The sequence below is a fragment of the Nannobrachium achirus genome, assembly GCF_963921795.1.
Source record: "Nannobrachium achirus genome assembly, chromosome: 22".
Classification (NCBI taxonomy): Eukaryota; Metazoa; Chordata; class Actinopteri; order Myctophiformes; family Myctophidae; genus Nannobrachium; species Nannobrachium achirus.
In genome coordinates, this window is record NC_137829.1 from 6,602,620 (window position 1) to 6,619,677 (window position 17,058).

At 43.8% G+C, this 17,058-nt stretch overlaps 1 protein-coding gene across 5 annotated transcripts in view; it reads right to left on the bottom strand.

The window, feature by feature from the left end:
- Positions 1 to 17,058, bottom strand: part of usp9 (ubiquitin specific peptidase 9) — a 55,765-nt gene that overhangs the window by 11,746 nt on the left and 26,961 nt on the right. For all 5 annotated transcript variants that reach the window (XM_080753764.1, XM_080753762.1, XM_080753763.1 and 2 more), the window contains 18 exons: positions 16,793 to 16,906; positions 16,445 to 16,673; positions 13,554 to 13,649; positions 13,126 to 13,337; positions 12,611 to 12,851; positions 11,570 to 11,719; positions 11,040 to 11,160; positions 10,817 to 10,947; positions 9,833 to 10,111; positions 5,343 to 5,468; positions 4,707 to 4,844; positions 3,904 to 4,070; positions 3,665 to 3,773; positions 2,942 to 3,088; positions 2,667 to 2,813; positions 2,005 to 2,212; positions 892 to 1,112; positions 49 to 236 (listed from right to left, as the gene is read on the bottom strand). In XM_080753764.1, the coding sequence (XP_080609890.1) occupies positions 49 to 236; positions 892 to 1,112; positions 2,005 to 2,212; positions 2,667 to 2,813; positions 2,942 to 3,088; positions 3,665 to 3,773; positions 3,904 to 4,070; positions 4,707 to 4,844; positions 5,343 to 5,468; positions 9,833 to 10,111; positions 10,817 to 10,947; positions 11,040 to 11,160; positions 11,570 to 11,719; positions 12,611 to 12,851; positions 13,126 to 13,337; positions 13,554 to 13,649; positions 16,445 to 16,673; positions 16,793 to 16,906 (3,024 nt within the window). The remainder of the gene's footprint in view (positions 1 to 48; positions 237 to 891; positions 1,113 to 2,004; positions 2,213 to 2,666; positions 2,814 to 2,941; positions 3,089 to 3,664; positions 3,774 to 3,903; positions 4,071 to 4,706; positions 4,845 to 5,342; positions 5,469 to 9,832; positions 10,112 to 10,816; positions 10,948 to 11,039; positions 11,161 to 11,569; positions 11,720 to 12,610; positions 12,852 to 13,125; positions 13,338 to 13,553; positions 13,650 to 16,444; positions 16,674 to 16,792; positions 16,907 to 17,058) is intronic.

Sequence of the window (17,058 nt, forward strand, 5' to 3'; positions counted from 1 at the left end):
TTTAAAAACAGTGACCCAATTCAGAACAGATCCCAGTCCCTCAAATACCTGAACTGCTTCCAGAATCCTCTCGGGACATAGTACTGCAGCCTGGAGGCAGCCAGGTGGCCAAAGATGACCTGTAGGTGGCGCAGGACGCCAATGTTGTACTCCTTTCTGTCCTCAGACTTGCCGGAGGGTTTGTCGTCAAACTGATGGTGGTAGCTGAACACCTCGTCCCGGGGGTCCACGTTACTCTGTGGAGGTAACACACATGAAGAGATGAAGCCGCAGTTTCCTAATAGACCAAATCTTTCATAATCTTGTAGCTCTTAGTCTCCACTGAAAAAGAGGAAGTGACTAGGAATTCAGCCAACAACACTGATATACAGCTGTATATCACCCTGAGAGGCGAGTGTGCTATTCCCCCCGGAGCTGAGGAGAGTAGGGGGATGAGCTTGTGCAAAAACGCGCTGTGATTGGTACCTTTGAGCCACAGTCGGTCGCAGAAACAGTCCCCACAACAATATTTACTATTCTGTCCATAACGGCACATACCGTAACTCGCTAACAGCGCCGAGTCGGCTCATGCGACATTCGCAACGCTCGACGCGGCGACTAGCTCGCTACCGCTCGCTTGGCGGTGTCTCGCGTGGATCAAGGTCGCCTGACACGGCGCGCCTCCGTCATGGTTTTGTCAATAACTATACTTTGCCAAAACAGCGAGAGAAGCACTTCCGCGTTGGGCGTGGCCTGTGCTCAGCTCCGGGGGGAAAACGTTCTCACCTCTGGGATACTTTGTGCCTTACAAACAAAGCTGGAGATCCCAGAGATGGCTACAAAGTCACTGGATGCTGAAAATGGATGATTGTCTTCTTAACCACATGTATGCATTCCTACACACAAACACACCTCATTCTCCTGCTTCTCGTCTCCAGACAGTTCATCGTCCACATCGGTGCCTGTGCCCTCGATGGCCAGGATGCCATTGCGGATAGGAGGGATCATGTACAGCTGCTGGATGACAGAGTTCATGTAGCACGTGGCTCCAGCGTTCTTCAGACCAACAAAGCCTTTGTTGGGCCGCGGCCCCACCGGGGGCAAGTACTCCCACTCCGTTAATGTCTCACAGCCTGCAAGCAAGGCAGAGGGAAAGGAAGAAAACAAAGTTGAGATGCAGAGGAGCAAAATCACTGAAGGCAAGCGTGACCTTTTTAAAATCACAGCACTCCATAGCAAGACATTTCAGTTGACATGGCTTATAGCCAGGGAGATTAACACCACCCACCAGCCAAATTCTGGCACATGTTTAACTGGGGCTGTTAAGTTGGGTCTACTCAACCAGCCGATTACTAAAACACCATTCAAAGGCCATGCTTCCTTTTAAAAAAATGGTGCAAGCCACTGGTGAATTTAGGAAGCCACTGGCTTCATAAAATATATAATATCCAAAGCAATCTAGGGCAGAGGTTTTCAAAGTGGGTGACGGGGCACCCTGGGGTGCCGCGACGGCAGTCCAGGGGTGCCGCGAGATCATTTGATAATATTTGGAATTTATTAGGACGCTTAAAAATATATTTAGTATCATTTTAAACTTGAAGTACAAAGTCATTTTCAGTCAGTTCAAACCAAAATTGCTATTATCTCAACGTTTTCCTCGCAACATAATCACTAAAATATCGTCACTGTCGGCAGAAACCTCTGTCACACAAAACTAGTGAAAACAGCCGATCTACAAGCACACAACGCCTCGCGATGCGAGGCGTTGTGTGCTTGTAGATCTGCGGTTTTCACTAGTTTAGTACATTTTATAGATGATAAATACAAAACGAACGGTTTTAGACATACAAGGTTTCCACCCGACAACGACGATATGCTATAAATATAAGGTGCTGGGAGTGAAAATTATAATGTAGGGGTGCCTCGGATTAAAACAAATATTCATGGGGTGCCCTGAGACAAAAAAGTTTGGGAACCCCTGATCTAGGGAAAGTAATGGATAAGTGTCACCATGCCAGTCCCCACCTAAGTAGTACATGTCAGTGAGCGTGTCGACAATCTGCTTGAGGTTGCGGACGCAGCCTACAGCCAGGGCCACCAGCAGCTCGAAGCCGGCGTTGATGGAAGCGGGACTGCTGCACACGGGTATCGCCTGTTCAGTAGGGAACTCCCCACTCTTCATGTACTGAAGGTAGACATTAGACGCCGGGAAGATGAAGTCGTCAATCAGCTCCTGGAAAGAGGGAAGGACAGATGAACCCACAGGATAAGTCAAAATATACAGGAGTCCTAGGAAATATGATTTACAAGGGCCGTCAAAATATTCAGTTCACATACAGTCACGTTTTCTCCCAGGTTCCTTGATTACACAATTCCAACAATATATACCTAATGTGTGTATTCATACAGAAAGGACTTGTGAATAACTGGTTAAAGCAGAAGCTACAGATTGAGTCTAGATTTTCTGTTACACCGTTAAAAGATAAATCATAGAATTATGTTTGATTTCTCAATATTAATTGTAAATTTTTATTTCAATCATAAACAACATTATATATCGCCTAGCCCTAAAAAGTGACATATCTTTTGTTCCTTTAATAATGACAGTAAAGGATAAAAACAGTACGAAAAGGAAATGCAGGTGAGTTTTCTATCCTTGCCTCAGGAGGATTTGTTGCAAGTCATACCTTGATGAGGTTAGCTCCTCCCTTCTCACACCCGATGTAGTACTTCTTCTCTGGGGTCTGGAAGGCCAGCAGCTCCTTTGTGACACCAATGTGGCCCTCCAGAATGGTGTCCTCCACGCCTGTCTCCCCTGTCCTTTTCACCTCATCCTGTGTGACATCAACATTAATCAACATCAATATCCGCCACCAGAGTGGCATTAGCCAAATCATTGTCATCGTTATCCGGAGAAACACCACTAATCATTAGGAGAGTTATTGACCGTGGCCCATCTTACCCGGATTCTTTTGAGCCAGTCGATCTCGTTGTTGAGCAGCACCTCTGCATTAGGCAGGTTGATGTTGCTGTTGTAGGCGTAGTTCAAAAGGTGTCGGAGCAAGGTGAAGTAGTCCCCTGCGTGCTTGGCACGCTCCTTGGCTGTGCTCTAGACACACAGAAAACAAAAGGGCATTATGAAAGATGCAGTGCCATGATTTTTTCCCCCCCATAAACATGATTATCAGGTATTATGATTATACTAGGAAGACTTCTTCCAAAAAGAAGTGTACAGAAAGAGATTAGGTTTTTAGGTGGCCACACCCACCAGTTCATTAAGTCAGGTGGTTGTCAGGTGGGTGGTGACCACCTGAAGTTAGCCACACCCACAGTGTTGGGTGAAGGGTAAAAGGGGAGGGGATGATTATTTGATGTAATTTAATCACTGTTTTTGGATCGGCACTGTTGACCCACAAAGTGTCAGCCTCCAAGAAGAAACCCCAAATACAAAGGGAATACATAATTGCTCATAAGAACCACACCAGGGGGTCTAATGAAGTACTGTCAACCCCTAGACACATGAAAACCAGAAAAAGTACAAAACTATGGCACTACCTCTTTAAGGATACCCAATAGTGCTGAAAGCAGTGGAAACTTAATGTGGATACATGTCTTCATGTGTAGAGTGTGGTAATGCATTATCCTAACAAACCACAAGCAAAGGCCCAGCTCTACAGCAACTCACCCCTAGCACAGTGAAGAGGAGTGTGATGAAGAACAGGAGGGGTCGGTGTCCCATACAACACCTGGTGGCCATGAGGAAGAACTGTTCCTGGGCCATCTGACGCACAGACCTGGGGTGAAAGCATAGGAGGACCAATCGTCACTCAAATCCTAGCCAAGCGGGTTTACGGACGATGAGGAATTAATTTCGCCTGTTGAAGCGTCTGGTAGAGAAAAACAGGATGCTAATTCTATACATACTTGCTGTGGCAGTGCAGCAGCAGGTCTATGATGAAGGTCTGCCAGGCCTTCTCCTTGCTAAGCGTGTCCAGAGCTGTGGGCATGAGGGCGAAGCACAGAGTCATCACCTCCAGCGCCTCACAGCACACCTGCTCATCCTCCCCATCTGGCTCCTTAGCTGCATTTGTCTGAAAAGAGCACATGAATATAGTACGCACAACTGAGGAAACAACAGAGACCGTAATCAAGTTGTCGTCTTCCCCCCTTCAATCTGCAGAACCAGGGATCCAGGGCGAAAGAGGAACAAGAGCGGTGTGTTCCATTTTGTTGCATTCATCCAGTGAATGGCGGTAAATGAAAATCACAGGTCAACACATTAAACCACGGTGTGATTCCAACTGGCTCAGGTGCCAATTAGTCATCCCAGCACGCTTACAATCAAAGCCCAATTATATATAATTACCACTTCAGAATGAGCTGATGGCAGGCAACTAAACACAACCAATGTATACAATGAAAGTGCATCTACCAAACACAATGTTCTTAAATGTATTTTGCACATCTACATATAGTGATATACGTTTGCCATCTGTACTGCATATAGCCACTGAGTTAGTTTCATTGGCAGTTGCCTGACATTGTAAATCAATTATAGATTTTTTGGTTATTCTACTTTTAGACTGATGATAGCTTCTTGGTTTACATTGTGTGCCGTCCTTGCTTATTGTAAGTCGCTCTGGTTTAAGAGCGTCTGCTAAATGCCTAAACTGTAAATTGTAATTAGACCAAATTCAAAGCAATAACAGATGCGCTTGAATTCTTACCTTCTCATAGATTTTGCTGATGTCTTCATTGGAGCTGAAGACAAGTTGTACTGTACCACAGCCTGACGCCCATACTATCTTCTGGACCGCCCGGATCACACAGATGTCTGGGATGTACTTCGACGCCTGGAAGAAATTCTAGAGCAGAGAAATGCCACATGAAAGCTATGCCATTGTACACAAATACAGTATGTTTTCATGAACTCATATTGCACTTTCCTTACCAATACTCAACCATTGCCATGTTCCTATTCTGATATGAAAGAATTTGACATTCATTTATGTTGACATACTATTTTTTATGGATATGGAATTGATTCTTAACCCTCACCAGAATGTTCATTCTGGGCTCTTCGACTGATGCTGAGCATGTATGCTGTTCTAAAGTGGCTTCACCCACTTGTGCATTTTCATAACATTGTAAAGTTGTTTTCCACGTCATCCATGTGTGAAAGAAGCCATTTACCTCACATATACTGTACATACATAATCCTACGTATTGTTTATCCTTCTAGCTGAATAACTTGTCAAATGCTATCAGCATTCCTCGATATGCTAAGCCAAATTAACCTCTACAATAACCGTGGATTCCAGATTGATCTTTTATAAACACATGGGTACCCTCTCTCGTCTCACCTCGTCAGAGATCTGTTGGGCTAGTCGGATGGCTACATTGCGTAGCATGCATTCTGAGGCGGGGTTGGGGATGTTCTGCAGGGCATTCTGGAGGACCAGGGCCTGGTCGTGAGTGGCTTGGTTAATCTAGACATGACATAGGACAGTGGACAGAAGGAGAGAGCATGCAAACTTGTCAACACAAAGTCTGTTCTTTGTTTTTAGCTTTAAGATCAGTCGGTCCATTTCAAACAACATATCTCAAGAAGGCTAGATTGTCATGGAACCATGGAAAACGTACTGAGTGCACTTGCATAGTGGATGAACCAATTAAGGAAGCCCATGATGTAGCGTCTAGTTTTAGTGGCCAAAATGTCGAATGAGCTATTTGGAATTATTTTCCTTGTAGCCCCACAAGAAAGAGCACAATGCTCTAAGGTTGGCAAACGTTCCAACACATTTGGTCCAGTTGGGTGTAAGGAGCAGCAAAGCCTCTAGAGGCTGCTATAGGGGCTTTTTCTTAATCAGGTTGTCAAACCCGATTCTATGACGAGAGCTCGAGAGCTCCTAGTTTAAAAAGGTGCGTTAAAAAATGTCCACCAGGGCTACCGGAGGCGCACTCACGTATTAGTTTGTATTGGCCAGTGCCCTTGGGCTTGCCTGACTGCGAGCGCCAGACATCTCACACTACGTTTCACTTCGGGATGAGAGTCTGAAATTGAGGGCAGACATTCTATTTCGGCGGGGGGGGGGGCTAAAGCCTATTGACGTCACACACACACACACACACACACACACACACACACACACACACACACACACACACACACACACACACACACACACACACACACACACACACACACACACACACACACACACACACACACACACAGGCGACGTGGCATTGCAAAAATACGTTATTTCTCATAACATATTATATGTCTGCATGTTTACGTTAGTGCAAAATGGTATTAAAACGTGAAGAAACGGCACTATTTCATAGTTTATTAAAATAATACGAGTCGAGTCTGACTCCGCCATGACAGTTTTCACGGACCAATCAGAGTCCACTAGACTCTCACGTGGGCAGAGGACACCAATCAGAGTCCACGAGCGAGTCTCACGTGAGCTCAAGAGCTCTGTTTGGAGGGGGCTGGGACCGGAGCAGCCACACACGTGCCCCAAGCATACAACCCTGATTGGCCCATTCAATGCGCCCGCTCTTTGGGCGCTTTCGAAATAGATTAAAATGTGTGCAGCTTCAGTCCACACTACACACCACCCACCAGCAGGGGGTGGTGATGTGCGGACTGAAGTGTCAGGCTACCCTTGGGCTGCCCAGGGCTGTATATTAGGCATCCATTCCTTTTTTGGCTAGTCTGCTAGTCTTCTTTCTCTGCCTAGTCACTAGAAGAAAATGCTAATTTCTTTGGGTCATCAGCAAGAACGAAGGTTTCCGAATGGAAACGAATGAAGCCGAACAAGAGGCCATTGTTGTTGGCTTCACTGCTGTAATCTTTACCTTCTTAACCCTCTAAGGCCCACGGTTGTAATATTACAACGTTTGTATTTTATCCAAAAAAAGGTTTAAATCATTTTATTTTAGCTCCCCCTACCACCTAAACACCACCATTGGATTCTATTGTTTAGTATTACAATGCCATTGGCCACAATATTTGCATATAAATACCCCCCACAGGGGCTGACATTCATACCCGCCACACCCGCTGAAATTCCAGAGTTTTGACGAACAACATCTCACTTTTTCATGGAAGCTATACCTCACAAAAACATAAGTAAAATGCCTGTATTATTTTTTTTGGTGATCATTAGAATGTCTAGAACATGTACATATGTTATTATTGTGAAAAATATCCCCCATATGTAAATTAGAGCATGATTTATGATTTTTGATTTATGGCTATAAAATCTTACAAAAACATTTTTTTGAAAAAAACATTACATTTTCCTCTTAATAGGACTCCTACAACACCATCTGATTTTTTTCAATTTTTTGTTTCAAGTATTTCTTAATGCGGGCCTTAGAGGGTTAAACACTCTCCAACTTCTTTTTTGTGGCACGGAATTAAATTTTAAGATATTTTAGGATAGTATTTAGTAGAACGTCATATGTGTGGTCAATTCACCATGACAGAGCCCATTTAAAAATATGGCACGGGCGTTGACGGAGACTTCATAGCACCGCTGTGTATCGTCCAGGGATAAGGTGCTGCTATTAACGAAGCCCGGGAAAGTGACTCGCTCCCGGGTACGTAGATAGCTCAGAAACGCCTGGTCGTAGAGGGGCGCGGGACCCCTCGTAGGGGTGTTCGATATGACGATAATTATCGTTGGGACGATAGAGCTTTGCCACGATATGCCTTTTCAGAGCTATCATTTTGCTCGTGATACTAACAGTCATATAGACAAGGCTCTGGATACAGCGAGTGCACGTTCTATGAGTCACAGCTCTATTGCTTAATTTATACTTCTACTGTATAGTACAGTGGTGTAATTCGCCAAAAAGAACAGATCTACAAGCTAACAACGTGTCACGTCTCAACGTGTCAATAGCTTGAGGATCTGTCCCCTTGCTTCCACGGCCCCTCCCCTGGGTAGCACGCAGGCACTGGTAGGCAGGCTACGAGCGACAGACACTGTCAGACAGACACAAACAAGAAGCTGCACCCCTGTTCTGTTAGTTTCACTTTCACAGGACTTTGTAAAGCAGTGATGCAGCTTGCCCTGCTTTCTGTGAAGCATATTTTTAATAATGGATGCATTAAACTAACAGGACGCAAACTACTTTATCCGTACTGCTATCAGTCATTTCACTCACTGCAAAGCTGTGTGTGCTCACTGTGCTGTCAGTGCTGATTCTCCACTCCACAGAGGTGATTTAGATCGCCTTCCTTGCTTCCGTTTTTTATTAACTACAAACAAGTAGCTATTTGCCGCTATTTGTAAAGTCCTTTGTTTGTTACGTTTTCACCGTTGATGCATGCGTGTGTCGTCGCGAATCGCGGTGAAATCGTCGTGTCTATTTCGCGTCTATTTCATAATTGGCATAGTTATAAAACCATGATATTTTTGTTAAGCTAAAATATCGAATAGGATGATAACTGCATTGTAAAATACAGAGTAATTCTGTAAAAAGAAAGCTTGTATCATAACAAACCTCCTGACTGTGGTCGTAAGGTAATTTGTTTTCCCCCCAGTTTCTGTTGGTAAGGCACCCCCAGAGAGGTCCCGAAATATTTTTTTTGGGGAGTCCCCACCAGATGACAGTGAAGTCACAAGATCTGATTTCTAGTAAAATAAATAGAGGTGAGGTGTCCTGAACCTTTTAAGGACTTCTTGAAGACCTTTTTAATACCTCATAAAGAAAAGAAAAAGCCCATTACTGCATCAAATAATCATCAAACTCGACTATGAAAACATGTTTTGAAAATAGCCGATCTACAAGCTCACAACACTCAAACATTTAATGGGAACCCGTAAAACATTTCTGGGACCCATTTGAATGACCCGATCCATCATCACACCAACTAGTAAATATTTTGAGGTAAAAAATTTTAATTGTTTAATCAAAATATGTTATATAAAAATCCTAGATTAGGCTATCTATCTTTCTATCTGCAGCATAAAAATGAATAGATTATCAATAGAATATCTGTGTGTGTAGAATAATAAACCTAAAAACTAGCATAAAGCAGTATCATGATAATATCATGTATCGTGATACTGCATGAAGAGAATCGTGATAATGATTTTTTTTCCGGTATCGCCCACCCCTAACCCCTCGTTGGATCCGGGAAGGCGAGGCGCAGGCAGCTGTGCATGTCCGTTGTTGTAATTTATTATTCTTTGTCATGCTTAAGGGTGATACACCATGCATTTAAAAAGTAGTTATGTCATATTGTTTATATCCCAAAAACGTTTTTCAAAAGGTTTGAGGCTAAATTACCACTCCTAAATAGAGAGCCTCTCTCATTTTTGAATGGCTCTCAGAGCATTTTCAGCTGCAGTACCACCTTTGGCCTGAACTGCGCCACCCCCCCCCCCCCCCCCCCCCCAAAATCCTTTAAAAAAAAAAAAAGTTTTTTTTTTGAAAGAATCTTTTTTTTGAAAAGAAAAATTTGTTAGATTTTTTTTTGTTTTTGTGATGACGTCACAATCGGCAGATGACGTCACAATCGGCAGCAAATCTGGACAGCCTGTTTTGAGAACCCGTGGGATACTTTTAACCTTCGCCTTCTCAAAACCAGAGAAAGACACAACGGTCAGAAATGGGACTTTGTGAAGATAGAAGGTGCTAGTGGGACCCCAAAAAAAGGTTTTAAAATAGGAAAAGTGAAATTTCATGGTGTATCACCTTTAAGAAAACAAGTTTCTTCCTTTTTTTTTATACATTTCAGATAACAATATGCCAGATGATGCAGGATTTATGAGGGACTCAAACCGGTTATACAGGCATGTGTTTGTGTGAATTGTGCATGTGGTCTAACCGGTGAGACAGGGACGTTGCCCTCGGCATTGGGCTGGCAGGCCTCAGCCACAGCCTTAACGTGACCGAAGCCGACAGCGGTGAGTAGCAGCTTGGCGATCTTCAGCGCATTGAGGTAGGCCCCGCGCCGCGTCTCCATGTCTGCAGACGGCAGGAAGTTGTTCCTTGTGAGCATGCTCAGCACCAGGGGCAGCCCGCCGCTCTTCAGGAAATTGTACTGGAAGTCGCTGGCCTCCTCGCCCAGCGTGGAGCTGGCAGGCATCAGCAGGGCATACACAACCTGGGAAACAGTATTTGGGGGAGGGGTTATTCAGAAGTTTTCAGGCCATACACATACATAGTAGAGAGACGCCTGCAACAAAGCAGAAAGCCCGCAGCACTCCAATTTAGATACAGTCTTTTCGGTGCACGGCTCGAAAGAACATGTGAAATGAAGAAGGTTGCCAGCACTCAAAGGAATCTCCTTTTTACAAAAGTTTTTATTTACCTCATACAGGCTCTAGCATGAAACACGGACGCGTTTCGACCGTTCAGGTCTTCATCAGCGTGAATGATTCACGCTGATGAAGACCTGAACGGTCGAAACGCGTCCGTGTTTCATGCTAGAGCCTGTATGAGGTAAATAAAAACTTTTGTAAAAAGGAGATTCCTTTGAGTGCTGGCAACCTTCTTCATTTCACATACACATACATAAACACAGGAGGTTAATAGTTGAATTGCGTATTTAAGGACGTTTAGAAAGACAGAACAAGCCTGAAATGTAATAATGATGTTTGGTCCACAAAATAACTTAATTTATTTATTCTCTTTTTGACACATTGTTTAATGAACTACACTGAATAAGCATAAATACAGGAGAGCTGCAAGGTAAGAAATCATACATTGTGTCTATTGTTCTATTTACAAATGAAGAAAAATGCTCAGTTGTAATAGTACCAGGAGAGCAGACTAAAGTAAACCGCTGTGAAGACACAGTGAGACCCACCTCGATGAGGTAGAGCACTTGTGAGGGCGAGGGGCCAAAAAAGCGGGAGTCCAGTGTGGGGCTGAGGCTGTTCTCACCCAGCTTGGCATGATCCAAACACACTGCACGCAGGTTCTCCACTGTGGTATTATCTAAGTACACACACATAGACATAGACAGTGAGCTTACAAAGTATTTGTGTATGGATGGTGCTTAGTATGAGTATGAGTGCATGTGTGCGTACCAGGGGGCATGAGCTTCATGAGTACCCGAGCTCCGTCTCGGAGCAGAGGCATGTTGAGGTTACAGCCCAGGTCAGCCACCTGCCACAGGAAGGAGATGTAGCGCAGGTGCAGCGACATGATCTGGAGAATAGGGCAGAGTTACACCACTGCTGTTCACACACACCCACCCAAAACCAGACAAAGCCATACTAACTCAGATCCGTGTTGACCCGTATGCAGGTGTGTCGCACCAAATGCTCAAACCTTTTCACGTGAAGGACCCCCAAAATTATATGTATTTGGCCACAGACCCCCCATCTCAAAATATGTAGTTCCAGAGACCCCCCAGAAGCAAAATTTTAGTTGCAAATGTTCGCTTAAAAAATACATATATCCAAAGATTTGCACACATTTCACGACTATATCTGCTATTTTTCAATAGCTAGCTAAAGCGTAAATTAATTAAGGCCCCTCCACCTTGGGCCCTAGTAACTCAGTCCCACTTTCCCCCCCTTGTGACGGCCCAGCCCGTATGCGTGTTTAAACTTACCACACCGGGCAGGCAGCTCTCGACCTCAGGGTTGGGTCCATCGCTATAGTGGTTGCCGTGGTTACCAGGAGACCCAGTGGAAGAATCGGAGGAGCTGTCCGGGCTGGAGGGCATGTTGGCGCTCACCTGCGTCAGCTTGGCTGTAATCAACTACATACAACCACACACAGGACTAGCATCACTTAATGAAACAGCAACAATTAAGTGTCAATTTTCATTAGAGCTGGCTCAAGTATGAATATTTGAACAGCGTCCAGTCATATTTAGACAAATATTTATGAGCAGTGACCAGAAGAAATCTGTAAACCTCAAACATCACTGTGCTTTCAATAACCCTTCACCCACATGTATTTCTAGCCATCCCATTATGTTCAGGTTCAGCTATGATTTATTACACTTGACTCTAAAGTACTTTGAGGCCATATTATACTCTACCTGGTTAGGGAAAATTAGGACAGCAGAAAATAATTATCCATCCATCAAATCAAGTTGAACAGGTTTTTCAGTAGACCAGCTTTTGTAATGATATAAATGTAACTCATACAACATAATGCCCATCAAGGCACCTTCCTTCATACAGTCAAAGGGTCTAGAGCAGGGGTCTTCAAAAGGGGGTCCGCGACCCCTAGGGGGTCCGCGGAGGTACTGCAGGGGGTCCGCGAAACTATTGCTTAAAAAAAAAAAAAAAAAAAGGTTTCATTTTTTTTTTCACATTTATGTTAAAAAATAAATCATGATTCTATCCATTTTGAATAGCTTGAATACATGATTACTATACAATTGACAGATTGTTGATATTATTGACATTGGTTCTCGGTTAATAAGTAGTATGTTTAGAAATGGTAGTGGTACGGCCCACCCTGCTCGCTGTAACTTGTACATGTTTAAAATAAAAAATATGTCGTAGCCCCGACCCCCCCACCCTACGAGGTGGTAGGGGGTCCCTGCTCCATCTCCCCATCAGTTTGGGGGTCCCCGGCCTGAAAACGTTGAAGACCCCTGGTCTAGAGAACGGTGCCATAATCATTCCATCAGCCTCACCGTTTTATCCTTCAAATTGAGCTGTCCAATCAACTTCCTGTCATCGGCTGGATCGACCACCTCCCCACCAATGAAGAGCTCTATCTTGGTGTGCGTGGCATTGGCTTTGATCCGGGTGAGGATGCCGCGTCTCACTGAGCCAATGGTGTCGTTGGTGTGAGACCAGATGTCCAGGTCATCCACTTGACGTCCCTGGTTGGGGAAACGCACAATCAATGTGATGTGCTTCCCCCGGAAAGCTCTGGAAGAGAGAAGAGATAAGAAACAGTGGGATTAGAAGCGTTTCTTTGGAGAGGAATAGCATTTATTTACCAACTATAATATATGAACAAGAGTTGTTGTCTTGGTACTATTGGAAGAAATACAGATATTTGCTTGCAAAATGACATGGTTAAAAACAAAAATAGCAGTATTTCACATAACGTTGGGGTGGGAATATCTTGTTTTCAAGTAAAATAGCTGGTTTGTATCTGGAATCTATCCATGACCAGAGATTTCCCACTCCACTCCAATACCTGGACATGGGCAGTATTGTCCTCTCCTCATGGTAGTCGCTGTCACACTCGTTGATGTACTCCTTAAGCACGGTGAGTACTCGGACCATGCGGATGGCCTCCTGGCGTGCGCAGTTGATGCTGTCCTTGTCCCCGTCCAGAACACACAGGGTGTCGTAGGACGCCTTCAGACGGTCAAAACACGACTGGATGAAATCCTCATGGATCTCCACCTGCAAGGCAAATGCATTAAGTCAAGATAAGGATCCGCTTCATTATGTCAAATGACTGGAGACATCTTTCCCCCCCTCATTTTGATCCAGTGAACTTTGTTTAATTAAGACAGAGAAAAACGTCCTGGTCAGAGGAGACAGATTCTAAGTGGATTACAGAGCAAGATGCAAAAGGGGAAGAAGCTGCTCATCTAAGATACATCTAGTCTCTCCCACCTGATTGACTTGTAGTTTTGGTCCGAGGTTGGTGTAGATCTCTTTCAGGAGGTCTATGGCTCGCGTGGCAATGTCGTCGCTTCCTTGAATTACCACCTAGGGGTGCAGAGGGAATAACAGTAGACATTAATAATGGCCCTTTGGCCCTCTGCATTATCGTCAGAGCCAGGACGTGTTTGCATGTGTATGTGTGTGGGTCTGAGACACTCGAGTCAGGTAGAGCAATGACTCATCATCCATATCCTTATTATAAGCCACTCAGGATAGAAGATAGAACAAAAGCACTCGCCTTTGGACCACAATGTTCTGGGTTTGATCCCAAACACTGTTAAAGTGTATGTTAAATACAGCTTGGGTAACTAAGACATGCGATAAGTAAAGGACTGGGAGATGATGGTAGGTAGGTGATGGATGGGTTCCAAATGTCGGTACCAAGCAGGAAACGATAAGAAAATTGCGGTTCCTGGGTAACACCCAAAAAAGATATATATATATATTACGGTGGTGAGTGGACGGGGGTGGGGAGAAAGCAGCGCTGGAGGCCAGATCACGTGACCTGAGTGAGGAAATGCATTCGGCCGCTAAGCACCATGGGATATGTAGTGTTAATGCGAAAACAGCGTGAAAACAGCACCTGTTTGCACCCGTTTACCTGGTAACCATGGCAACCAGTTTAAACGTTCCCAGGCAGATCTACAAGCTCAATGCGTTATGATGCGACATGTTGTGAGCTCGTAGATTGTTTATTTTCAAATAGCCACGGTATAAAATGGGGCTAAAGTGGTTAGTGTGTCTTTTGTAATATTATAATTTATATTTGCAAAGTAATTAGTAACTTAAAGCTATACCATGTAACTTTTTTTATAAAACATATCTTAAAATTGTCCTAACTGTTAAATCGCTAAAGTTCTAGAACACCCACTCTTTAATTTCAGCTTCTAAAGCCTTCTCTTTATATGTTTTCTATGAGCCGTGAGGGGGGTAGAATTTTGCGGCAAAATTACGTCATCTGCATCATCTGTATACGTTGTGTATACATTGGCCAATCACATCGCGGATCATACACGTGTCTGCCGTCTCTTCAGGAAGTAGCCTCCCTCAGCAACAGTGTTTACGATGGTGAAGGATTCTTGCCTCTTACTCCCCAAATCCTGGTCAGAAAATTACGTTCTACCCCTCTACGGATTCGTATCGGTCGCGGTGGTTTGCGGCCCCGCTCCGGTGGTCCGCGGCGACTCCGGGCGAAAAACGGACGAAAAAAGCAATACCGCTACTGACCACTAGTTTAGCAACTTACACAGACAGTATAGCTTTAAGTTTTGAAATTATTGTAGTGGAGTAAAGTACAATATTTGGAACCGAGATGTAGTGGAGTAGAAGTAAAAGTTTTGGAGATTGAAAATACAAATAGCTCAAGATTGTACTTATGTACAGTACTTGAGTAAATGTACTAGGCATGTAAAAATGGACCGGCTAAAGTGTGGCTTCAGTACAGCAGAGAATCCAATGAAGTGGGAAAGTAATAAATGTGGAAGGTTATTGTTGCTAAAAAAAAGGTTCCATGTCAGGTTTGTTGAAAAGTTTACGACAGCGTGTCATTCATCTGAAAAAGTGTACGGTGTTTGTGTTGCCCCATGTCTCGGGAGCTGTGTTCTTATGGCAAATCTAAGCTAGCAAATCTAAGACTTCTGGTGGCCGATCTCTTCAGAATAAGCCATGTTGAGCTAGCTGACCATCCCTATAGGGAAGGTGATGCGCTCCACCTCAGCAACGAATTGCAAAGGGGATAGACACGATCATTCTAGGCCCAATACCGACAACAAGCCACTCCGACCTACTTACTCACTTACACTTGACTGAGAGCAGTTAACATTTATTTACAGCAATGGCTAAAATGGAACAGATTAAAACCCATCTGGAGGAGGCCCGGTAAAACCACAGTGTTACATGTTTGGCCACAGTACAGCTCATTTGATTTCATTCCTTATTCAAGTCCATGCACAAGAGGGGGAGATAATCTTTCATTTTGCTTCCAGCAGAGATCAAGATAATTCTGACGTGTGAAAAACCTCATTCAGTCTCTATGGCACACCAAAAGCCAGGCACAGACGAGCCAATGTTATCAGCCATTTAGGACACCACAGACACCAACAACAATCAAAGTCTCCAACAGCAGTGCAGACGGTTATCGTCTTTAGCAATTATTATATTGATTACTTTTCCAATTGACTAATTGAAAAGTGCATTATTATTTTTGTTTCATTTAAAAAAACATAAATATATATCAATCAACAAATTAATTAACCACTTACCGTTATTGTATATTAACACATTTCATGCCAAGGAGATCTCCTTCTTATCTCTATTTCCTAATTCCTTGCTAATATGCTGATTAAATAAAAAGAAATGGGCTAGCTAAAAACCCCTAGCATCTAATGTGTTAATACCTGGCAGTCAATGTTAAGGAATCAAATTAAGTGTAAAGTCGGGCCAAATCCACATTCACTTGAGTGAATGCGGTTTCTGCAGCCAGCAGGAGGGGAAATAGCGACATCAGCCATTAATGAGTACTGCAGGGGGAACTAGCTCTTCCTTATTGGCCTTAAAAAACAGATGCTTGCTACCTGGTTTCTACACATACAAGGACAATGTAGGTCAGAAAAACATGAAACGGAAATTCTCAACGAGGATAGCAGCTTTCCTTCGCTCCTACATACAGTATTACATGCCAAGTAAAAACCATTACTTCCAGCTGCTCCTGAGATGAGGCAGGATGTGAATGAACTGAGTTTTCGGAGGAGCAGGATAACTCTAAATTCCTCATCTGTGGTGTTAAAGCTGACTTTTTTGTTTTATGAAAATGTGTTTTAAGAAACACTTCAGTCCCTTACCCTCCAGAGATAGTCCAGGCCTATTAGTTCCAAGTCATCCATCATGTAAGCCCTGCGTTTGGCCACCAGCTTGCCCTCCCTGCAGTTGACGGCTTTGAAGAACCTCTCGAAGCACTTCATGCCATTCTCTGTCAGCAGAGACGGGTCAAGCTGCAGAACGTTGTTCTCAAAGAAGTCCTTGTTGATGTCCGGATCAAGGTCTGGCTCGTCACCCATCAGCTTGGAGTACCTGTTGGGAGCAAAATAGCAAACCCTTAAAGGTCAGGACAGGGATCAATTAACTGATGCTTTATGATAATAGCAAATTCAAGTGAGGCTTTGGGAAAAGATGGTAGGAGTGGACAGTACCATTTGAAACAGGCCTCACGGTCACAAAGATACACCGCGTTTTCAGCCAGACATTTCCAGATCTGTTTGGCCTGTGGGGCACACAGCCACAACTGACCATCCTTCAGTAGGAACCTGTCGAAACATACCAAGAACACACAAGATCAACTCACACTCACAAGCTTTAAAATAATTCTTCTGTTACGTGACATTTGGAGCACCTTTGAACTGAATGTAAATGAGTACCGTAACTAACAAAAATGGAGTTAATTATGAAGTTAATAATT